Raw genomic sequence first — 26,952 nt, 5'->3', positions numbered from 1 at the left:
ACAGCCCTGAATCCTGTTAGAAAAATCAGCAAATTCAAAAATAAAAAACTTAAAAATAAAAAAACTTTTATAAAGTTAAACTGTGGTAAAAACTTTAAGTACAAGTGCACTTTACATTCTACAACAAAATCTACCTCTGATTAAACTCATGCAACGGAGGATGGTCTGCCTACCTCCGTGTGTGGGGTGGAGGTGGTGGGGTGAGATGTGATGCGAGTGTTGGTTTCCCCTTGACACATCTCCATAGGGAGACAGGTGGGAAGAAATTGAGGTAGGGGTGCCTGGGTTTGGGTATGGTCCTGTGGATAACACTTATACATAGCACAAGATCTCAAATAAAATATTCATAAAAACAAATGAAATATAGTCAACAAAACAAAACATCAGCCATGCACATTTCCATCTCTCTCTCTCAAAACATTTACCAAACATGCAGAATCAGAAATAAATAAAGATAAAGAGAATTACACCAGCATTTTCAGTTTTGTGACGTTCTCTCATTAACACACAGCTCTGAATTTCCGTCATGTAAACTACAAGCAAAATTACTTCCATGCATGTCGTCATTAAAATGATTCTCCTGATTATTTATGCTCACAAAACAGAAAAACTTGCAAAAAAAAAAAAAAGTTAATTCATCTTCGAAGCTCTAGTGTAACAAACTCTCTACATCTGCGAACACCAAGGGGTTGGTTTTCAGGGATGTGAGAAGAATACCATCCAGTGTGTAATAAATTTTAAATTAGGATTTATGTGAAATTACATCTAATAAAACTTATGCAAGGAAAATACAGTACATATAACATCATGTGCCCTTCATTCAGACTGATTCATGCAGTTCTCAATTTACAGTGAATTATTAGATAATTTTCTAATGATTTTTGTCCACATTTATAGTTTAAAATAAGCACCATAAAAATTGCGTTACAATAACATAACTTAAAATTTTTAGTTCTGTTGAAAAACTCATCCCCGATTATCAAGAAATCACATCCACAATCATGTAATACTTCAATCTCATTGTGTTCCACATACTTGTGACTTGGTTAAAATATTCCATCTGCCCTACATCAAATATATATAGAAATATGGTCAATAGCTAGCCAAGACAATTATTTACAATATGCAGTGGGTACTATACTCACAGCATGAATATTATTATTCCACAACAAAGCATTCATTTACATCTGCTCACATTTCTGGTCATCACAAATCCTAGATACTTCATTCCTGATCTAAAAATCAACTGCTGGCTGGCTGGCCTCATATGTCCCTCCCCCCAACATGAATGCATAGATTCCAGGCAGGTAACAGCTTCACTTTATGGGTGTCAAACTTATTTAGCTTGCTGACAAGTTCCATATTCTTAGAACCAGTTACTTCTTATTTAACCTTCTCTAATTTAATTATGCAAATAAGTTTCATATCTAAATCATCATAGAGGCATGTGGTAATGAAAGGATACCAGTAGTTGATTTTAATGAATTTTCCACTTAATCAGAGTCATCTCTGTTTTGTGGGGATATCCTGAAGTCAATTCTTTCTCAAGGTCACATGGAGGTGAATACTATTCACAATCTTTCCTTGGGGAAGGGGAGGTGGGGGAATGTAAACATGACTGGGACTATCAGACCCAAAGTAGAAGTGTAATGCCTTACTGTATACCAACTGAAGGGACTATCAGACCCACAGTAAAAGTGTAATGCCTTATACAGTACCAACTTCAGTTGTTAAAATTATTATTAGCATCAACTCTAGTTGCAAAAGTAGATTTCTACAAGCCAAAAGGCCACATATGAGGAAAGCAGGTCAGTAAGGGAAAAGAAATATGGAAATAAAAAAAACTATAAGGAGAAATAAGTAAAAACAAACACAATACAAACCATAAAACCAATACAGTTCACAAAAATTGCTTAAATTACCATGATTAGGAAGAGAATTCCATAATTTAATCACAGCTCGAACAATACATTTTGAAGTGTGGTACTGACCATGCAAATGATCTGTTACCAGATACAGTACTTCATAGTGGACTGTATAGTCTGGGAAAATCTAAATGCAAAGGATGATCAGAATTAAGAAAAACTTGATAAGGGATTGTTCTGTCAGCAATTTTAAACAAGAAAATAAACAAGCCATTAGGGGACACTCTCTTGGAGTACAATTACTTCTTATCTCACAATCAACGTAAACTCAAACACTTCTGGATATCTGAACCCTTGTCAGGTAACCACTGACTATATAGTTATTTCCAGAACATAGACAAAAATATGGAATTGCTTCAGGAACAATAGGCAGTAAACCCTGTTTTTATATACCTTTTTTGGTGATTTTCTCCTAATCAATATAAGCTGAACTTTTTTTATATATAGTGTGGTGATTTCTTCCAAACTAAATAAGTTATATCTAAAAATTGAAGGTGCTTACTAAAGTTTCTATTATGGGTCAAGATGTGTGACTGAATATTGCTGTGCTAATTTAGAATATACTTGGTCCTATGGTTTATTGCATTTGTGAATGGACAATGAAATTATTGCATACTAGATTACTTGACTATGATCTGTCTGTTATTACAGCTAATACAGGTTCATAATCCCTTATCCAAAACCCTTGGGGCCAGCTGTGTTTTGGAATTTTTCAAATTTTTTACTCCCCTGTGTTCCATATGACCTTGTATATCATGCTACCCTTAAAATTATGTCCCAAAAAACCTGATACCACATCTTATGTATTGTGCAAGTTGCATTTTCAACAGATTAAACTAGGCTATCCTTTAATATGCAAATTTTATTTCTGGTAGATTATATGAGGCTAGGCTCACCATGTCTGTCCCGGTTTTGGTAGATTCCACGGATAGTGCACATTACATTTAAGTTAGCCTCATTAAGAGGCTAAATGCAAATTGTCATAGGTTCAACCAGGCTTACCAAACTTATGGTTTGTCCAATAATTTATTACTACACTATTTCTTATAATTAACTGTCATTTACCACTTCCTACAAACACTGGCATATAGAAAATCAAGTACTGACACACACACACACACAAAGAAATTGCAAAACAGCTGCTTGCCAATGTTAGTTACTGTAACTATCACGTGTTGTTTATGGATTCAGTAGCTGTCAACTTGTTAAAAATTTATTCTCAGTGGTGACTTCCATAAGCAAAAATTAAATAAATTTTTATTCATTCTTCATGCAACAGATAGAAGGACTTAGATTATATTGCTCAATTTAAGATGCAGGTTGTTGTTGCAGCTGAAGAAACAAATAATATGTGGGTTGCAAAACATCTGAATGAAATAGGTGGAAGCAATGTCAAAACCTTTATTTTAATTTAACTGCATTTATATATACAGGCAGTCCCCGCCTTGTCTAGCAATGAAAATTGCTGATTTTTGGCGCCGATGTGAGCCGATTTCCGCTTATCGGCGTCGATACGTACCTAACAGAGGCGCGATAAACCCCGAAAATTGCTGATTTACAGTTATCTGTGATTTTTGCTTATCATCATGCCGTCAGAATGGAACCCCTACCGATAACCGGGGACTGCATGTACTTGGGGTAAGCTGGATTTTATAATCCAGCTTTGTTAATTTATAAAAATACATCCCTAATTTTTTTTCATTTTAGCAAATAATAGCAGTTAAATTCTTTATTTAAATTCTTTATTCTAATCTGCTAATTATGTGCCTTAATTTGACTCAGCACCTTGAACCTACTACTTAATTACATATTTGGGCTAAATGAAATGCAATTTTTGAAAAAATTTTTTCTTAAATACAAAGCCATATACTGTATCAGATTTGCTGCTTCCCACCCAAGCTAATTTCTTGCAAGTATAGCCCAAGCTAAAAAAAAAAAAAAAAAGTGAGGCTGAAAGCCCCCAACTGCCCAGAAATGAGGGATCTTTGAGGCACGTGTACAGTCGTCCCAGGTATTAGCGGGTGATGCATACCACGCCCACTCGTGAATACCTAAAAGCCATGAATACTGAAACCCCATCTAAAAACACTTATAACTCCCTGGTTTAATAGTTCAAACACCAAACATATACCTTAATCTATCATTCTACACCAAATATACCATAAACTATCATTCTACACCAAATATACCATAAACTATCATTCTACACCAAATATACCATAAACTATCATCTAAAACACTTTGATATCATTTCAACATTACCCTCAAAAATATACAGTATGGCTAACAGATAAGTGTGAAAACTATTCAAGCTATCCCTGCACATTCAGGTACATCCATTTTCTCTCATACAGATTGAAGCAGTCCCATTTTCTTTTTTCAGTAGATAGGGGAGACATCAATAACTCACTAATTATGTACCTAAATATTTCATTATAAACCAAAAAAATTTTTTTTATTGATATTTTGCCATGTTTCCATTAATATTAGTATTTGAAAATTAGTAAATCTTTTTGTATCATAAAAAAAATGTATTCATTCATGAAAATAACATTAAGATAAAGTAATATTGAATATTTCTAAAGAAAAAAAAAATCCACGAATTACCGAATTTTTCACAAATAATACACGGATAAGTTCCATAGAAAAATCCGCAAATAGGTAAAGCCGTGACCGAACCGCAAATAGGCGGGGGTCGACTGTATGCCGCTAATGATGACTGGGAAAGAAAGTCATGATGACTGTGGATGTGGACCAATGTAAATGATGGGTCTGTAGTGAAAACAAATTACAATTGCTATTCATGACCATGTAATGCAATCAATGTATTCAATATCTCAGTTTCTGGTATGAAGAGATATATATATATATTACATATCCTAAATTATTTTAAAATATTAGCAACCCTCATCAGCTACCTGCTACCAGTATTTTTAATCAAACTTGTACCCTGACTCTTAGGAATACAATATTGTTCAAATGAAGAATAGTAATAGCTCTTTGCAGCTTTTACAAGAGGGTCATAAAGTTTCTGAGAACAAGTTTCAATTATTCCAGGTAAAAGTAAAATTGTCAGAATCTACATAACAAAATACTGCTAAATACACACAGACAAAAAAAAAATGTGACATGCAAAGGTCAGTGCCCCATGGCAGTGCACAACAAATAAAATTAAACCCAGGATGAGATTTAAAAGCAATTTAGAATTCTTAACTATGGGAAATTACAAGCGAGGCCCATCATAAGGATTAAGACATATTTGACTTTTCAAAAGTAATATTTACCTGACTGGGAAAAGCTATCCACCGATTTGCCAACTTGGGATACCAACTTCATCATTTCACTGGATAACTGCCCTGGCAGTGGTGCCATTCCAGATAAGTAATTGGAAGCATTTATCTGTAAATATCAAGAGAATTTACACTGCAGCAATGGGAGAGGAAATAATTCAGTATCATTACTGGATAATCAACAAATGCCCAAGCTGATGTCACATAAAATTCTCTTTGATAACTGACCAACTAGTTTACTGCAAAAAACAATCTTTACAGATGGGGTTTTTAGTTAAAACATTACGACCACAATATCAGATCTAAATAAATTTTATTATATATCATGTACTACTTGATCCAACAGGTGGCTTTACCACTGTAAAGATCAGGTACTTCAGTTAACAATTTGCTTCCCAAGTTTAATGACAAAATATGCTGGGTCTGCTGCACATGACGAGCTGCATTTTATTTTTTAACTTCAAACTTTCCTTACTAAGTACACCATACCTTAGATCAACATTTAGAAAACAAAATTCAATGTGTAGTCAGCGCAAAGAAATTTCAATTTAGCATAAATAAATATAAGCCAATTCAGGGAAGACCTAACAACTTGATTTACAAGATTAAAAAGTAATTCAAAATTGATCAGTAAAAATATTATGAAATTTTCCAAGTCTCTGGCATTTTCTCTGAAATCAACAACAGGCTAAACTATTCTTTAAAATCATGTGCTACTTTTAAAACTATAAAAAACTTAAAATAAAACAAACAGCCGTATAAAAAACCCATGAATGGAACCCAGTAGTCCACTTAGGATACTTGCTCATAAAAATAAGCATTTACTTTGAAAGATTCTGTTTATAAAAAAACTGTTTACATTAACCATAACAAAGTCTAAACTATTTACTATGTCAATACTGAGTAAAAAAGATCCATTAACTTAAAAGAGAGAAAATGATTCTAACTCATATGGTGATAAAAATAACCAAAAGACAGCTTCACATTATAAACCTTTTAGGCTGATATATTAGTTGGCTTATCACATTAAAATTATCTACAATGACAAATTTACTAAACAGTTTCAGTGTTTAGTATAAAAATTATAGACAGACTTATGTAAACAATTGGTGTTCTTCATGGCAAGAAATATAAACAAAAGTATTTTACAACATTAATCCCTTTCTCCAACAAATGGCTTTCCTTTTGTATGGAAAAAGATTACCCAGTCAGCATTTAGCGTACTAGATTTACTCTTTAATCCATATTAATTTACCAGACATGCGGCACATGACCTAACTTGTATTATCATGTAATTTAATGTCTGGATTTTATTTTTAAACTACATGGCAAAGGGATCAGAGTTTGCTGTTAGAATTATTTTTGGGATCACCAAACAAACCAAAATATTTTGAACCATAGTTCATTCCAATACTGTTATCACTTTACTTTTGTTAGGAGAGCAGCCCTACAAGTCAGGTCTTTGACTCAAGTCACCTGATTCAACTACCTCATAATAATAATAATAATAATAGTAATAATAATAATATAAAATAATAATAATAATACTTTTGAAAGGGACATATACCTTGGCATTCAATAAGCCACGTTGAGCCTGTAATCCATAATAACATAACAGACCTGCAGCAAGTGACCTAATTTGTATTTATCATGTTATTTAGTAAGTCTGGATATTACTTTCAAGCTCCCTGGTACAAGGATCAGGGTTTGCAATTTGAACTGACCCATGCACAGTACGCATTAATTACAGTTTACTAACAAACTAAAAGGATATCACAAACGACTACTCATCCAACTAATTGTTTAACTATTTTGAGGTGGCAAGCCCTAAAGTCAGGTGTTTTGATTCTGTCTTATTCACCTACCTACAGATAACAATAACAATAACAGTTGTAAGGAAAAGATACCTTGGCATTCAGTAAGCCAGGTTCAATCTGTGGTCCACATTATTATACCAGACCTGCGGCACATGACCTAACTTGAATACATCATGTAATTTAATAAGTCTGGATTTTATTTCTAAATTCCGTGGAACAGGGATCAGGATTAGCAGATTAAATTGACCAGTGAACAGTAGGAAGTACTTTAGTTTCACTATATAAACCAAAAGGATATTGCGAACCACTGTTCATACAACTAATTGCTTTTCTGTTGCAATAATGCCAGCCCTATAAGAGTCAAGCATTTTGACTCAGTGGTCTGGTTAAACTACCTACCAATAATAATAATAGTAATAATAATTGTTGTAAGGAACAGATACCTTAGAATTCATTTCCCCAGGTTTAATCTATAATTTACATTAATATACCAGACCTGCGGCACATGACCTAACTTGTACTAATCATGTAATTTCATAAGCCTGGATTTTATTTGTAACTACATGGAACAGGGATCAGGGTTTGCTGTTTGAATTACTTACAGGTTCACTAAACAAACCAAATCGATACTTTGAACCACACTTCATCTAACTAATAGCTCTCCTGTTGTAAGAAGAGCAGCCATAGAAGAGTCAGGTGTGACTTGGTCTGATTTAACTACATCATCATCATCATCATCATAATAATAATAATAATAATAATAATAATAATAATAATAATAATAATAATAATAATAATAATAACACTGTTGTAAGGAACATATATCTTGGCAATCATTAAGCCAAGTTCAATCTGTAGTCCATATTAATACTGTATACCAGACCTGCGGCACATGACCTAACTTGTAATAATCACATAATTTAATAAACCTGCATTTCATTTTTAAATTCAATGGGACAAGGATCGGAATTTGCAGTTTGAACTGACCCAAGCACACTTGGTGTGTTCACTGAACAAACCTAATGGACATTATGAACAACTGTTCATCCAACTCACTGTTTTACTATTTTATGGAAGCCAGCCGTATAAGAGTTGGGTGTTTTGATTCAGTGGTCTGATTCAAATACCAACCAATAATAATAATAATAATAATAATAATAATAATAATAATAATAATAAACACTGTTGTAAGGATCAGATACCTGGGCATTCAGTAAGCCAGGTTCAATCTGTGGTCCACATTATTATACCAGACCTGCGGCACATGACCTAGCTTGTATTCATCATGTAATTTAATAAGTCTGGATTTTATCTCTAAATTTCATGGAACAGGGATCAGGATTAGCAGTTTAAATTGACCAGTGCACCCTAAAAGTACTTTAGTTTCACTATACAAACCAAAAGGATATTATGAACCACTGTTCATACAACTAATTGCTTTTTTGTTGCAATAACGCCAGCCCTATAAGAGTCGAGCATTTTGACTCAGTGGTCTGGTTAAACTACCTACCAATAATAATAATATAGTAATAATAATTGTTGTAAGGAACAGATACCTTGGAATTCATTTCCCCAGGTTTAATCTCTAATTTACATTAATATACCAGACCTGCGGCACATGACCTAACTTGTATTAATCATGTAATTTAATAAGTCTGGATTTTATTTTTAAACTACATGGAACAGGGATCAGTGTTTGCTGCTTGAATTATTTACAGGTTCACTAAACAAACCAAATCAATACTTTGAACCACAGTTCATCATACTAATTGCTCTCCTGTTGTAAAAAGAGCAGCCTTAAAAGTCAGGTGTGACTTGGTTTGATTTAACTACATCATCTTCATCATCATCATAACAACACTGTTGTAACAGAAAGATATCTTGGAAATCATTAAGTCAGGTTCAATCTGTAGTCCATATTAATACTGTATACCAGACCTGCGGCACATGACCTAACTTGTAATAATTAAATAATTTAATGAGCCTGCATTTCATTTTTAAATTCAATGGGACAAGGATCGGAACTTCCAGTTTGAACTGACCCAAGCACACTTGGTGCGTTCACTGAATAAACCAAACGGATATTACGAACAACTGTTCATCCAACTAATTGTTTTACTATTTTAAGGAGGCCAGCCCTATAAGAGTTGGGTGTTTTGATTCAGTGGTCTGATTCAAATACCAACCAATAATAATAATAATAATAATAATAATAATAATAATAATAACAATAATAATAATAATAGCAATAATAATAATAAAAAACATTGTTGTAAGGATCAGATACCTAGGCATTCAGTAAGCCAGGTTCAATCTGTGGTCCACATTATTATACCAGACCTGCGGCACATGACCTAGCTTGTATTCATCATGTAATTTAATAAGTCTGGATTTTATTTCTAAATTTCATGGAACAGGAATCAGGATTAGCAGTTTAAATTGACCAGTGAACAGTAGGAAGTACTTTAGTTTTACTATATAAACCAAAAGGATATTGTGAACCACTGTTCATACAACTAATTGCTTTTCTGTTGCAATAACGCCAGCCCTATAAGAGTCAAGCATTTTGACTCTGTGGTCTGGTTAAACTACTTACCAATAATAATATAATATAGTAATAATAACTGTTGTAAGGAACAGATACCATGGAATTCATTCCCCCAGGTTTAATCTATAATTTACATTAATATACCAGACCTGCGGCACATGACCTAACTTGTATTAATCATGTAATTTAATAAGTCTGGATTCTATTTTTAAACTACATGGAACAGGGATCAGGGTTTGCTGCTTGAATTACTTACAGGTTCACTAAACAAATCAAATCGATACTTTAAACCACACTTCATCAAACTAATTGCTCTCCTGTTGTAAGAAGAGCAGCCATTGAAGAGTTAGGTGTGACTTGGTCTGATTTAACTACATCACAATAATAATAATAATAATAATAATCATAACAATGTTGTAAGGAACAGATATCTTGGCAATCATTAAGCCAAGTTCAATCTGTAGTCCATATTAATACTGTATACCAGACATGCGGCACATGACCTAACTTGTAATAATTAAATAATTTAATAAGCCTGCATTTCATTTTTAAATTCAATGGGACAAGGATCGGAACTTCCAGTTTGAACTGACCTAAGCACACTTGGTGCGTTCACTGAACAAACCAAACGGATATTACGAACAACTGTTCATCCAACTCATTGTTTTACTATTTTAAGGAGGCCAGCCCTATAAAAGTTGGGTGTTTTGATTCAGTGGTCTGATTCAAATACCAACTAATAATAATAATAATAATAATAAAAATAATAATAATAAACACTGTTGTAAGGATCAGATACCTGGGCATTCAGTATGCCAGGTTCAATCTGTGGTCCACATTATTATACCAGACCTGCGGCACATGACCTAACTTGAATACATCATGTAATTTTATAAGTCTGGATTTAATTTCTAAACTCCATGGAACAGGGATCAGGATTAGCAGTTTAAATTGACCAGTGCACAGTAAGAAGTACTTTAGTTTCACTATATAAACCAAAAGGATATTGTGAACCACTGTTCATACAACTAATTGCTTTTCTGTTGCAATAACGCCAGCCCTATAAGAGTCAAGCATTTTGACTCAGTGGTCTGGTTAACTACCTACCAATAATAATAATAGTAATAATAATTGTTGTAACAAACAGATACCTTGGAATTCATTTCCCCAGGTTTAATCTCTAATTTACATTAATATACCAGACCTGCGGCACATGACCTAACTTGTATTAATCATGTAATTTAATAAGTCTGGATTTTATTTTTAAACTACATGGAACAGGGATCAGGGTTTGCTGCTTGAATTACTTACAGGTTCACTAAACAAACCAAATCGATACTTTGAACCACAGTTCATCATACTAATTGCTCTCCTGTTGTAAGAAGAGCAGCCTTAAAAGTCAAGTGTGACTTGGTCTGATTTAACTACATCATCTTCATCATCATCATAATAACAACACTGTTGTAACAAACATATCTTGGAAATCATTAAGCCAGGTTCAATTTGTAGTCCATATTAATACTGTATACCAGACCTGCGACACATGACCTAACTTGTAATAATTAAATAATTTAATAAGCCTGCATTTCATTTTTAAATTCAATGGGACAAGGATCAGAACTTTCAGTTTGAACTGACCCAAGCACACTTGGTGCGTTCACTGAATAAACCAAACGGATATTACGAACAACTGTTCATCCAACTCATTGTTTTACTATTTTAAGGAGGCCAGCCCTATAAGAGTTGGGTGTTTTGATTCAGTGGTCTGATTCAAATACCAACCAATAATAATAATAACAATAATAATAATAATAGCAATAATAATAATAAACACTTTTGTAAGGATCAGATACCTGGGCATTCAGTAAGCCAGGTTCAATCTGTGGTCCACATTATTATACCAGACCTGCGGCACATGACCTAACTTGTATTCATCATGTAATTTAATAAGTCTGGATTTTATTTCTAAACTCCATGGAACAGGAATCAGGATTAGCAGTTTGAACTGACCAGTGCACAGTAGGAAGTACTTTAGTTTCACTATATAAACCAAAAGGATATTGTGAACCACTGTTCATACAACTAATTGCTTTTCTGTGCAATAAGGCCAGGCCTATAATAGTCGAGCATTTTGACTCAGTGGTCTGGTTAAACTACCTACCAATAATAATAATAGTGATAATAATTGTTGTAAGGAACAGATACCTTGGAATTCATTTCCCCAGGTTTAATCTATAATTTACATTAATATACCAGACCTGCGGCACATGACCTAACTTGTATTAATCATGTAATTTAATAAGTCTGGATTTTATTTTTAAACTACATGGAACAAGGATCAGGGTTTGCTGTTTGAATTACTTACAGGTTCACTAAACAAACCAAATCAATACTTTGAACCACAGTTTATTAAACTGTTCTCCAGTTGCAAGGAGAGCAGCCCTGGAAGAGCCAGATGTTGTGACTCGGTCTGACTTAACTACCTAATAATAATAATAATAATAATAATAATAATAATAATAATAATAATAATAATAATAATAATAATAATAATAATAATAATGGAGAAACAAATCTACAGTTGAGTACATATATTTAAGGATAAATCTGTACAGATAGATTTCAGGAATCTGTTCGATTTCCCTTGTCAGTCTAATGCGTTGATGTAACACCCCAACCAAGTAAACATAAAAGGACTCAAAACATGCAAAGTTGTTTAAAAACTATGGAACTGGTCGTCAAACATACATCAGGCAATGCTGTCATTTTCTGATGAAAGCCCAGCCAGTCGTGTGGAATGTCTAACTGTTCCTTGCCTAATGCGGTCGTTTTGTTGGTTACCAACAGCATAAGTACTGGCAGCATCAGCTACTGGTAGTACTGTAACTGAGCTACCTGAATGGGAGAAAGAGGCAACTGCAGCATCAGATGTGGCTGACGAGACAACACTATCATAATGGTCTTTACTCTTAAACTTTTGATATATTTCCTGGAAATAAGATAGTTGGTGAATTTATCTTCCTGCATAAAAGATTCATTGCCTTCCATAGATAACCACTATCTATTGCCGCACCCTCAACCAGTCTTCTTATACCAACATCTTCAATTCTAAAAATTACCTAAGATTCTGTCCAATTTATGCAGTGGTCGAGCTTAAGACTGTAACAAACTAACACATTGTTTTCCGCATGTAACTTGTATGCTCTTTTGTGTTCCCCAATTCTTGTGAGTAACCCTCTACTACCACCTTCCCCAAAATATTTAAAGTCGCATTCTGTAAAGGGAAACTCCGCAAACACGAATATGTTTATTGTTATGATTCTGTGTACTTTACTGCTGTTGTGCATAAAAAGTCTTTTAATGGTGTTATTATAATTATGACTATATTTTATCATTATGATCTTTGTTTACAGTTTTCCTTATTCTGTTTACGTGTGGATTAAAAGGGAGTGCAAGACAATTCATAAATTTCTTTTTGGCATGTTCTTTTGAGGGACCTATATAGAATATCCTTCTAGCTTTTTTAAAAGCATTATTTATAAAATATTCAGGGTGACAAAGTTTTTTTAAAACGTCTTCTATGTGTTTAAGTTCTCTGTCGATGAAATCGGGGTCGCAAATCTTCAAAGCTCTCAAAACAAAATTGACAAACATCTTTGTCACCCGTGTTTTGAAAGCTTTGAAAATTTGCGACCTTGACTTCAACATAAACACATCGAAGATGTTTTATAAAAACTTTGTTACCCTAAATATTTTATTAATGATGCTTTTAAAAAAGCTTGAAGGATATTCTATATAGGTTCCTCAAAAGAACATGACAAAAATAAATTTATGAATTGTCTTGCATTCCCTTTTAATCCACACTTAAACAGAATAAGGAAAACTGTTAACAAAAATCATAATGATAAAATAAATACAGACTATACAGTAATTATAATAACACCATTAAAGGACTTCTTATGCACAAAACAGTACACAGAGTCATAATAAACATATTAGTGTTTATGAAATTCCCTGTACAGAATGTGACTTTAAATATCTTGGGGAAAGTGGTAGAGGGTTGCTCACAAGAATTGGAGAACACAAAAGAGCATACAAGTTAGATGCAGAAAACAATGTGTCAGTTAGGCACAGTCTTAAGCTCCACCACCGCATAAATTGGGTAGAATCTAAATTAATTTTTAGAAGCAAAGATGCTGGAATAAGAAGACTAGTTGAAGGTGCGGCGATAGATGGTAGTTTATCTACTGAAGGCAATAAATCTTTTACTCAAGAAGATAAATTCACCAACAATCTTATTTCCAGGAAATATATTAAAGGATTTAAGAATAAAAAGACCATTATGATAGTGTTGTCTCGTTAGCCACATCTGATGCTGCAGTTGCCTCTCTTTCTCCCGTTCAGATAAATGGGTTACTTCCAGTAACTGACGCTGCTGGCACCTATGCTGTTGATGACCATCAAAATGACTGCTTTGGGCAAGGACCCGTTAAGACGCTCCAGACACTGCCTGATCTATGTTTGATGACCGGTTCCTCAGTTTATAAACAACTTCACTTGTTTTGAGTTCTTGTGTGTTTACTTGGTCGGGGTGTTACATCAATGCGTCAGATTGAAAAGGGGAATCAAACAGATTCCTGAAAGCTATCTGTACAGATTTATCCTTAAATAAATGTACATATACATAACTGTGGATCTGTTTCTCCGTTTTAAGACTTGTGCTACAATGAGTATTTTTTAATAATAAAATTAATAATATTAGGAAAAAGACCTTCTTTAATACAGGTTTTGTTGAACAAAGTGGCAGTTTCAACAGCATTTATTTTATATAGTAAATGCTCAATTCGTCTTAACAATTGTTTTTCTTGTGCTAGAATGGTTGCAAGTAACTGACCAATATTCATATCCGGTGGTTCTCCCTACAGCCGTCAGAAAAGCCGAGGACAACCAGGCAAGACCCACATCCCAACCTACGCCCCTCGAGGACGACCTCCAGAGCACCAAGGGTGATCGCCTAGTGAGATCTCACCCCTAGGATGACCTGCAAGATCACCCTCACACCCACCTACGACCCAAAGATGCCCCGAAGTCGAGGACGACTTTAGCCCTCGCCCTGAGAACGCCCTTCCAACACCTGAGGGAGGCAGACGCTCTGCCCTTCACCTTGGGAACGGTCGGTTAACCCGCCTTCCTCAACAAATTGCACCATTGCCGATCAGCAGTAGGCTTAGATCGAGGAAAAGACAGCCAATCAGGAGCCGCCCTTCCAATGGCGTCATGGCCAGATAGCCAATGAAAAATGAAGCGACTAAGTCCACAAACCAACAAACACGAATAAAAGATGAAAAATCTACTCATTACAGCCATTGCATCCTGCGATCCTGTCCTGAATGATGCCCTAACGAGGAGGGCGAAACTAGTCAACATTCCACAAGAACCACCTCCTCCACATCACTAAACCACTGGATATGAATATTGGTCAATTACTTCCAACCATTCCAGCGCAAGAAAAACAATTCAAAAAACGAATTGAACGTTTACTATATAAAATAAATGCTGTTGAAACTGCCATTTTGTTTAACAAAACCTGTGATAATAATAATAATAATAATAATAATAATAATAATAATAATAATAATAATAATAATAATAATAACAACAATAATAATACCAGTGTTGTAAGGAACAGATACCTTGGCATTTAGTAAGCCACATTCAAGCTGTGGTCCACAATATTATACCAGACCTGCGGCACATTACCTAACTTGTTTCAGTCATGTAAGTTTCATAAATCTGGATTTTATTTCTAAGTACCATGGAACAGGGATCAGGATTTGCAGTTTGAATTGGCCAGTGCACAGTAGGAAATACTTATAATTTCACTATATAATCCAAAAGGATACTGTGAACCACTGTTCATACAACTAATTGCTTTCCCGTTGCAATGAAACTAGCCCTATAAGAGTCAAGCATTTTGACAGGTGGTCTGGTTAAATTACCTACCAATGATGATGATGATGATGATGATATTAATGAGTAAAAAGCCATGTTAACGTAAATGAGAAACTGTAGCTTTCCAAAATATAAAAGAGGTTAAAAAAAAAAGGGCTTTCGACTATTTGCTCAATGGCTGAAGAAGACCATTGTGCAAACAGCCAAAAGCTCTTTTTTTTAAAATCTCTCTTGTATTTTGGAAAAAGTGTCTCTCTTTTACATTATTGTGACTTTTTACTCATTATTTCCAGTCACAATATAGTGATGCACCATAAATGATAACAATAATTGTTGTAAGGAACAGATACCTTGGAATTCATTTCCCCAGGTTTAATCTATAATCTACATTAATATACCAGACCTGCAGAACAGAGGAATGGCACAACAAACCAATGCATGGACAGTATATGAGACAGACTAAAGAACTGGCCAGCAATGAAACATGGCAATGGCTACAAAGGGGAGAGCTCAAGAAGGAAACAGAAAGAATGCTAACAGCGGCACAAGATCAGGCCCTAAGAACAAGATATGTCCAAAGAGCAATAGATGGAAATAACACCTCACCCATAGGCAGGAAGTGCAATATGAAAGACGAGACCATAAACCACATGGCAAGCAAATGTCTGCTGCCTGCAAAGAACCAGTACAAAAACAGGCATGATTCAGTAGCAAAAGACCTCCACTGGAGCCTGTGCAAGAAACACCAGATAGCTTCCAGTAAAAAGTGGTACAAACATCAACCTGAGGGAGTGATAGAAAACGATCAGGCAAAGATCCTCTGGGACTATGGTATCAGAACAGATAGGTGATACGTGCCAATAGACCAGATTTGATGCTGATTGACAAAATCAAGAAGAAAGTATCACTCACTGATGTCGCAATACCATGGGACACCAGAGTAGGTGAGAGAGAATGAGAAAAAAATTTATAAGTATGAAGACCTGAAAATAGAAGTAAGAAGGATACGCCAGTGGAAATTGTACTGATAATTACAGGAACACTATGCACGATCCCAAGATCCCTGAAAAGGAACCTGGAAAAACTAGAAGTCAAAGTAGCTCCAGGACTCATGCAGAAGAGCGTGCTATTAGAAACAGTGGACATAGTGAGAAAAATGATGGACTCCTAAGGAGGCAGGATGTAACCCAGAACCCCACACTATAAAAACCATCCAGTCGAACAGGATGACTGTGTTAAACCAAATAATAACAATAACACTGTTGTAAGGATTTGATAACTTGGCATTCGGTATTCCATGTTCAATCTGTGGTCCATATTACTGTATTATATCAGACCTGCGGCACATGACATAACTAGTATTCACAACGCAATTAATAAGTCTGGATTTTATTTCTAAATTCCATGAAAGGGATCAGGATCTGCATTTTGAACTGACCCTTGCATAGTAGGAAGTACTTGTGGTTTCAGTAAAAAACCAAAAGGATACTATAAACCACTGTTCATCGAAATAATTACTGTGCTGTTGTAAGGAGGCCATCCATATAAGTCAAACATTTTGACTAGTTAAACTACCTACAGGCAGTCCTCGGTTATCGGTGGGGGTTCCGTTCTGGGGGTGTGATGATAACCGAAAATTACCACTAACTGAAAATCGGCGATTTTCGCCACTTTTCGGGGTTATCAGCACCAAAAAGTGCCGATTTTCGGTTATCGGCGCCTCTGTTAGGTATGTATGGGCACCAATACCGAATTATTGGCACCGATAAGCGGAAATTGGCGATTTTCGTCACTGGACAAGTGCCATAAAACTGGATCGCCATTAACCAAGCCCACCGTTAACCAGGGACTGCCTGTATTTATAATAATAATAATAATAATAACTGTTTTAAGGAAAAGATACCTTGGCATTCAGTAAGCCAGGTTAAATCTGTAATCTACATCAATATACCAGACATGTGGCACATAAACTTGTATTAACCATGTACAGTAATTATTAAGTCTGGATTTTATTTACCTCGTGACAGTCTTAACAAAAGACAACATATATTCTTTGTGCGCCAAGACCAACCAACTTCACAAAAGAGTGAGTGTTGTATATGATGCCTCTAAAGTATTTTTATCCTACCCTTTGTCTTGAAATATCCTAAAGCCACTTAAGCAGACAATAAAAGATTTTTTCTTTGCAACAACATTGAGAATTTATGACACTGACTAAGAACATATAACACTGGGAAATTTCCTAAATTTCTGACACCTCTAAATAATACTCTACTTCACTAACATAAGATAAGCTTCCTTTCTTTTTAGAAATCGAAAAAAAAATCTGAAAAGAAACATGATGAATTTTCTTCTACCATAACTTGTTTCTCTACTACCCACTCTTCCTTATTAACACTTCTTATTCATTTCAGGTATGTAAAATCTCTTACTCCATGGGTATTACATTCAGAACTCATTACTGAATTAACTGCTACATATTAAAAATTCTGAATGTAATGCAACATAGACCATGTATCTCTCACACAATTCTTACCCATATACCTTATTACTTATGATAATAATGTTTACTAAAAAAATTGTCACTGACAACTTCATAAAAAAAAAAATAGGGTTACTGTCAATTAGTCAATGATAACCGATTCCTGAGCTTTAAACTTACCAGATTCGTCAGACAAGTCTGGGTTTAGTCTAGGCTTCCCATATGGGGCACGATTTACACTGTGAATACCCAGCAGACTGTCAGCAATAATTGCAGCTCTTTGCAGCTTTTTACCTGTTACTTTTTACTCTCTCCTCTGAACCCTTGCTTCCTAGCCGTCCAGGTACTTTAATTTGTTTTGCTCCCATTTTCACCAGAAACTATCTATTAGTAGCCAGCTTAAGTACTGATGTTGCTTTTTAATTCAGATGATACATAAGAAAAAAAACTTTTGGCCTAAAAACTTTTTGTCAGCAAGTGCCACATACCAACAAGTCATACTTTTCAAGAGAACATAATACATAATGTAGATCTCAAATGAAGATTCCAGGGTTTCATGCCTTCCTCAATAGTATTTACTATGCATATAAAATGGATATCACAAACCATGCTTATTTTAAATGGCTGTAAGGAACAGATACCTAGTTAGCAATTAGCTTACCAGGTTTAATCTACAATCCATATTAATTTACCAGACCTGCGGCACATGACCAAACTTGTATTAGTCATGTAATTAAGTCGTCTGGATTTTATTTTGAAGTTTGGAATATTCAAAACCTCTATTAGAAAGTAGCAAATATTTCCAACAATTATTGTTTTAAAGAACAAGTACTAAGTTAGCATCTGGCTTCTAAGCAGAAGACTACAGCCTACTTTGTGCCTTGTAAAAAGCACTGTAAATAATACTGAAGGTCATTAGTAAAATATCTTCATCACCAAATTTCACTGTTTCTGCCTGATAATTTTCAAATTCCCTTTGCTCTTTTTACAAGTAACTTTCAAACTTATCTGACATTTTCTTTCTTCAATTTTACACCCTCATTTTAGAATACTGTACATCATTTGGACTAACGTTTAGATTCAATCGCTGGATAAACCAAAGCTTTTTCATGAAACCTGACAATTTCACATCAGGATTTTTGTTGTTGATATCCCGATCAGTTTACCACATATCTAAAGATGGGTGCTTTTTGTGACTGAACACATGACTGCAACTATGGTATTTACATGACAAGTCATTAACAGTAGAAGAAGAAATACAGACCTTTATCATAAAATGCTCCTCACCCTCTTACCTTTTAACTGTTTTCTCAACAAACTAAAGATATATGAATTTTAGAAACCATTCCAACAAGCCTTGCCTTGTAAAGACCAGACACCTTACTTAAAGCTTACCAGATAATATGGAATACATTTTACCAGACCTGTAGCGCATATGCTGACTTATTAAGTAATTATTAAGTCTGGGTTTTACCCTGAAATTAGGGTTTTACCCTGAAGATTCAAAAACGTTGCAAAACTAACAAATATTTTCTGCCCATCATTCAGATCAATATATTTTGTGTGTACTGTACTCTGTGTTAATGAAGTTCATAACGAGAGTGGTGCTAAATTCAAGGGCTTCAATTTTTATCTCATAACTCAGCATACATGTTTAACATAATGCCATTTTTAATGCACATTAAAATTTTAAATGTTTATTTCATTATATAACAAGGTGTTGAAACCTCTGTTCCATACTGAAATTAACCATTCATCATACAAATCTTCCAATGACACATAGGAAACCATCTACTATCTAAACCCTTACAAGATTTATGCAAATATACAAGGTTCAGATTAGCATTACTATACTGTGTCAAACACTCCAGTATATAGCACAGCTAAGAGCTGACATGCACTTGCTGAGATACAAGTTAGGTACTACCTTTCTTGATGAACCCTATGGGATAAGCAATTTGATCCAGTGGGCTGGTTACACAACTTAAAACTGATATATCCACTACCACCATAACATATCTGGCTTTCACTATCCTCAGCAAAAACAGCTGAGAAAATAGGACCTGGAATACAGTTTCTTGAAGAAAGATACCATAATAAAATTTTATTACAGTACTCACATAATACTACCAGCTACAGACAAGACCATGAAGAAACCAAAAAAGTAAGGTTTCATATAAACAATAGTGTGAAGTATTACACATATTGTACTAACCTGTTGCCAAAGTTCCTGTTGCTGCTGCTGTTGTGCTGTGAGGTGGTTGGCCTGTTTCTGCTGCAACTGTTGCTTGTAAACACTCGACGTTAATGAGCTGTACATTGACTGGGCAACTCCTCCTGAATACTGATCTAACCTGCAAACAAATCACAGGTTTTTCTTTGGTTCACAATGTCACCACTCATATGGAACATGCTAGGATGACCATTAGATTCCTTAGCAAGCTTCCACAGCACAGAATGCCTTATAATCAGAACATGATTTTAAAGTAAATTAAAGATGAAAATGAGCAACGGAGAAATAAGTTACATTTAATAAATAATGCAATATATACACATTCAATAAACAACCCCATATAAATACACACACTCAATAAACAATGCAATGTATACTCAACAAACGTTGCTATACACACACACAATAAACAATGACATTTACAAACAACAGCGAAATAAACAGAAAATCATAAGACAAAAATTCCAGAAAAAAATGGAAATCAACTTACAATATGTAAACCTTATATCAGAGAAAAGCTTATTTTATAGGGATATGATTGTTAGACAAGGGACCTACTGACCATAATCGACTAAGGAACAACAACTAAGTAGGGGTCAATGCGGTAAAAAATAATATGCAAGTAACCATAACTAATCAGGCATAATTTGAAACATTCAACCTTACACTTATGCCAAGGCAAAACTCAAGATTTATAATCTAATTTCAAGGACTTTTTTTTGGGATTCAGTACTACCTTTACATATTGGCATTATTATCTCACCAATTTAAATCAGCCTTACAAAAGGACACTATTTCCCAAATATAGAAATCTTGAGTACTTTAACCTTTCTTAAATCTTATTAGTCTCATCCAAAATTTTAACACTTTTACTACTAAAACTATACATTTTTTATTAATGAGGCAATTTGTCTAAGTTGTTGCGGCAACATGTCATAGGTAAGGCTGAACACTTCAACAAGGCTTTTAAAACCCACAAACTAGTTTTAAGTCATGTTCTGCATGCATACACAAGGTATTTAATTGCTTTGCTTTTCCTTCTATAATCATGTAACTGCTTCCTGTTGTTCTCTTAAATGTATGCTTACATTAATTATGCATATATATTTTTTTTAAATTTAATGTTCACTAACTGAAAACTCTGCATTACAGTTATATTGTTATATTTTTCTGTTCTTAAAACTTGTTTGTTCCTACTATTAGTAAACTTTTACAAAATGTGTAAAATATTTTTAGTTACACAACATCGACTACAGTAAACCCCTGTATTTGTGGGGGATGTGTACTGCACCCCACCCCCCCCGTGGGGAATAGCTAAAATCTGCGAATAATTAAAACCCCTCTAAAAACACTTAGAACTGCCTATTTTGATAGTTTAAACACAAGAAAAACCCTCTAAAAATGTTTATCCCTGAGTATTCTAATAGTTTTATTACAAAAAGTGCATTTACTCATGAAAATGATATGAAAATACAGTAATTAGTGAATATTTCTCGGTGAAAAATACCGCGAATGGGCAAATTTTCTGAGAATAATGGGTAGGTACGTTCCACAGAGAAATCCGCGAATACGTAAGCCTGTGAATCGTAAGAACACGAATATGGGGGGTTTACTGTAGATCAAGAAAGATTTTTTACAAATCTGTACATAAAGACTCCTTTACCTTGCTTTAGAATTAGATGAATGCTTCGAACTTTTACTGGATGAATGAGACACTGATGAAGACGAATGCTTGATTTGCGAGGAAGAGTAGCCCGAAGTTTTAGTTTGATTCTGCGGACTGCTCGAGGAGATGGACTGGGTCAGAGAATTACTCGCACTGTTAATGTTACTGCTGTTGCTCCCACTAACATTCACAGAACCTTGAAAAAGGCAATGTCATCATTCTTTCAGGTAAGAAAAAATAGTTCCAAGTTAAATAATATAAATAAGTCTACAGCAATGCTATCTAAATTATAGTTGAATTGCACTGACTCTTTTTTTCCTGAGCTTTCTTTTTCTTGGTAATTTCATCCCAAAGCACAAAAGTTAAAGCTAACATATAATCCTTCCTTAGCAAACTCTGGTCATGCACTTTAAAACCATACAACACCCATCAAGAGTCAATCCAGCGATAACATTTTTTTCTCCCTCCAAAAATAATGTGAATCAAAGATTTTTCTCTTATGTGGGCAAAACCTCGATCCAAAAAGACACCAGAGCACAGTACAGCATTTATTCTTTGAATACTGTAATATACACTACGATAACAAGTGGTCTGCTAAGTGTGTGTGTGTGTCAAACAATCCTGAGTTTAGACTTGCCAAGAGTCAAAATTCTGTCAAGACTTATTAATAAAAGATTCCTTGTTTCAATACCTATGCAGACAGAAAATCCTCCATAAACCAAACCTATTCACATGAACTGAATGACACACTATATCATTACTTCATTAAGAATATCATAGCAACAGCAACAAAGACACAGTCACGTCTCCCTACTCATATTTATATAAAAATCCTGTACCTTAAAGGATGCTTTTCTATTGAACAAATGTTTGTGGTATTTAAAATGTTGGGTATGTAAGGAAATGTTCATCATTCCAGGGTGCCCTGTTTTAAATAATTACATAACCCTTTTGTTTCTCTCTAATACTCTAGAACTTATATCTACAAGATGGATTTCAAATAACTATCCACATTCTTTCTCCAAAATACACCATATGAAATGTAACATTTTTATTCATTCATGGCATCACTAATCTAGTGGTGTACATCCTTTGTATGTTTTCTATTTTTGCCATTTCCTGATGGTTGCATGACAACTATTTTCTTGTATAGTTTCAGCTGTTGAAATATCAGTAAAGGTGCTGTAATTCTAAATACTAAATAAAGCTGCAAATTACTTATATGATGCTTAGTGATTGTTGAGTGTAATCAGTGAAGCTTCTCACTTCTGATGGAACTTTGTTTTCAATCACTGTCCATTAATAGTACAAAATATCAGCTCAGAGTCAAAGGAAATTTGTTTTGTTTCAACATTGTTGACAATATTTGCCAACAAAAGTTAGGAGGTTAAGAAGACTCTATGGGCCTGTGTTTATTCAGTCAATTAAGGAATGATTATTTGAAAGTATGTTCAAAAGATGGCAAAATATATGTTGAAAAAATTGAATTTATATAACAAAATTTTTTATTTTCCATAAACACATTGCTCATATGACCATATTCATGGTCTCGGAATGTCCCCAGACTCAACAGTTTATCTTTCTCACAGACAGATCTGTAATAATATAATACATGTGCCATCTGGACCTTCTGATAGCCATCAATCACCTTCCTCACATTTACTGTACTGTAATCTGGAAATGAGGCTGTTATATTAGAGTAGCTGTGAGGAAGGAATTCGCTATTTGAGTGATGGGTTTTATTTAAAAAAAAAAAGAAAAAAAAAAAAAAAACTGATTTTGTTATAGAAATTCAGTGCTTCAGAACAATCCCATCAATCATATATGGGCAAATAGTAACGTGGGGGAAGGACCAAGTTGCTGTATATTCCACTATTAATCTATGGATTATAAAATAAACTCATACAGAATGCTTTGTATTTAGCCGAGAAGAAATAATAAACAAACAGCGGAGTCATTCCTAGCTGAAAGATGCTGGAAACAACGTCATGAATCAAACAGTCATGGTGCAGATTTCACTAAATAACACACTTATATACTTACCAAAAATTGCAAGAATCATATATAATCCTCAGGTTAAAAGAATGTATCACTAAATACCTGATACCTGTTGAGGCACTTTTCATCACTTATTATGGGAAAGAAATCGGCACTTTTCATCACTTATTATGGGAAAGAAATCCTACTTTGTACACTTAATTTGAGAAAGAAATCAACTTTTTTGTCACTTATGGGAATGAAATCCCACTTTTAATCTCTTAATATGGGAAAGAAGTTAAAAAAGCTGGTAAAATATTAAGTAATGAATAATAAAATAATGGTTATGGCACAATTATGAAAAATGACAATTAAGCACACAGGAAACAAGCTGGGGGGGGAGGGGGAATACTGGACAAAGATGTTAACAGTGCTGCAGGCTCTCAAAATGTGAGGATGTTAACTAATGACTGCCTCAGAGTTCAGGTGGAACATGCACTGCATTACTGGTAATCTTCATTTTCCTCTTACCCAAAAGATTCTAGGGTCTGGAAACATTCAAAGACCACAAATGTTGGTGTATATGCATGAGTAATGGGGCTGTGATGAAACGAATTATTTTGCATAGAAAATGTAAGTGATTCTTCTTTCAAGAAGAAATACAGAAATAACATTAAGTCATCACACATGTAGGCATATATTTATGTCAGTAAGAGAGAATGAATTGCAAAAAGTAGCAAAAAATAAATGTCAAAGCAACATATGCAAAGCAACATTAAACTAATACAAAAAATATAAATAAGGAGAGTAATGCAGAAAAATAAGAGCAAAAAGCAAAGAAACACAACTAAAAAGCACAGCAAAAGTAAGGTAATAAAAGTAATATCCTCATGACTGATTGCATTTTCTACATTAAGTGATGTCTAGTTAGAAAGCTCACATATTCAATTTAGACAATGGCTTGAATGCCTTGACAAATTCTTATCCTTTTCGAATTTCTGTTTTTCTTACAAAAAGCAAAGCCTACCTTATTTTACAATTAACTAGCCCCATACAGAGTGCTTTGAATGAAATAATACACCTGATACTATAAATCCTTTGCAGTGTCTGTTGGGTCTGAGCTGCAATGCTTTGTGCTGTTTACTTTTTAAACTATTTCCTTCAGTCTTTTCCTACTTGGCCATCTAACTTCTTTTACATTACCATATTCCAACTTCAACTGAGGTTTAAGTAAAAATCCTATAGGCAAGTCCTTTAAGTCTAGCACCATGACTCAATACAATACAATAAAGGATAGTTAAGTTCCTTGTAGCACACACTTCCTAGCTGACTTTGGCCAATGACTCCTACTATTGCAAGGTCATCCACTAGGCATACGAAGTTGAAGCTGGAGAGACGACACACTAAAAGCCTTAACCTTCTGCATCACACAGACGATAACAATATGATAACCACCTCTAATGGGCTCAGATGCAATGTTGTTCATCCATTTTGGAAAATTTCTCCAACCATCATCCCTGCTACTGTTACTTCTGGTGGCAAGGGTCTTCTACATAGGGATGACGGGAGTTTTTCCCTTAACAAAGATTCTCTTACAGCTCTTCCACAAAAATACTTTGTTTCCCTAACAATGAAGCTCCAAGACTTTACATGATGCTATGCCCCTCCCAAAGAAAGACATTAACAATTAATGTTTCTGCAACTTTCACTACAAGGAAGTCAGAGCAAAAGTAAACAATGTAACACATTTTGTGCTGGCCATTAGTGCTTGGGTGTCTATTTTGCTCTTGTACATATCATGCAGTCTGTGAAGCGAGTCAGGCACTAATCCCTCTGGTTAAGTTCTCATTTCTACATGACCCATTTCCACATGGATGCTATTACCGGCCAGTCATCAAGGTATCATCAAGGTATCTGTGTGTTCTAGTGTGAGGTGGCTGGGTCAATACAGACTTTTTCCTAACAAAATGCCATACGGATCAGCACCTCAAAATACAAACCTTTCAGGTGAATGAAAAATAGGAATTTCCATTTGATACAAAGAAGAACAAGAAGAAATGTTTCTACCATGACATTAATGTGCAAATATACAATGCCTAAGTCTTCCGCCTTCCTGCAGAACTATTAACAAACAATAGTCATAAGTCTCTGGAACTATACTGTACTTCAATGTATTTTTGGTGATAACTTATGATAGCTGTGCACAGATACCTTGACTGACCATGGTTCTGCAAGTCAAGCCTTCTTGCAGGACTAAATTGTGCAAAAATGCCTTCAAAACTATGAAGTTTCAGCACTTGTCTCGAGTACTGTCCAATCCTCAGTGGCTATGGCTAGCTGTGTTAATTATCACTATTAACTTATCAAAGGTTTAAAAAAAAAAAAAAAAAAAAGTCATATGCTTCTGATGATAGATTTTCTTGGCCAGGAGGTAAAGAAAACCAAACCAACATAACATTCAAACTGGACTATCATCTCTATAAGGAGGGCTAAATGTTTTTTGGGCTGCGTCCACCTCTTCTGTTTACTTTAGGGTCAAAACTGCAATTTCCTATCCACCTTTAACCCTACCCAATTACTTATTATTCACTGTATGTATTCAAAATTACAGAAATACTGTATAAAAATTATGTACAAGGAGTAATTAACATTTCCAATTAACACAAACACAAATCATACAGTGATCACTCTCATTGGTTTATTGCCTCTTGGGCTTTTAAAACTGACACTTGCTTTAAAGATTCAATGCCTGTATCATTCTGATAATTGCCTAAATGCATGTAAATGAAGAAATGCTACACTGACAGACATATTACAGTGTCCTTCCATTACAGCAGGCTTCCAGTGTACCAACCTCTGTTCACAAGCCATTTGTGTGCACTATCACTTGACAGCAAAAGTTTTTGAATAGAAATACTTTCCTACAGTCAAAAGATAAAATGAACCACAAGAATCAGGTCACAAATATGACATGAAACATACCATAAGTGCAGCCAATTTGTTATCATGCCCTGGCAACCTAAGCGTTAATAACTAGCACAAATTCTTAAAATTATGTGGTA

The 26,952-nt window shown here is 34.6% G+C and overlaps 2 protein-coding genes across 5 annotated transcripts in view; one reads left to right on the top strand and one right to left on the bottom strand.

Moving 5' to 3' along the window:
- The window catches only part of LOC136851532 (uncharacterized), a 70,749-nt gene extending 56,205 nt beyond the window's left edge, over positions 1–14,544 (top strand). The window contains exon 8 of the transcript XR_010856912.1: positions 14,506–14,544. The gene's annotated coding sequence lies outside the window, so the exon portion shown is untranslated. The remainder of the gene's footprint in view (positions 1–14,505) is intronic.
- yem (yemanuclein) overlaps positions 1–26,952 on the bottom strand; it is a 58,742-nt gene that overhangs the window by 4,581 nt on the left and 27,209 nt on the right. For 3 of the 4 annotated variants that reach the window (XM_067125771.1, XM_067125773.1, XM_067125774.1), the window contains 4 exons: positions 21,911–22,109; positions 20,230–20,368; positions 5,210–5,324; positions 174–299 (listed from right to left, as the gene is read on the bottom strand). In XM_067125771.1, the coding sequence (XP_066981872.1) occupies positions 174–299; positions 5,210–5,324; positions 20,230–20,368; positions 21,911–22,109 (579 nt within the window). The remainder of the gene's footprint in view (positions 1–173; positions 300–5,209; positions 5,325–20,229; positions 20,369–21,910; positions 22,110–26,952) is intronic. The other variant, XM_067125772.1, reaches the window with a different exon arrangement.

Source organism: Macrobrachium rosenbergii, chromosome 23 (assembly GCF_040412425.1).
Source record: "Macrobrachium rosenbergii isolate ZJJX-2024 chromosome 23, ASM4041242v1, whole genome shotgun sequence".
NCBI classification, from domain to species: Eukaryota; Metazoa; Arthropoda; class Malacostraca; order Decapoda; family Palaemonidae; genus Macrobrachium; species Macrobrachium rosenbergii.
This window is presented reverse-complemented; position numbering and strand designations above follow the sequence as displayed.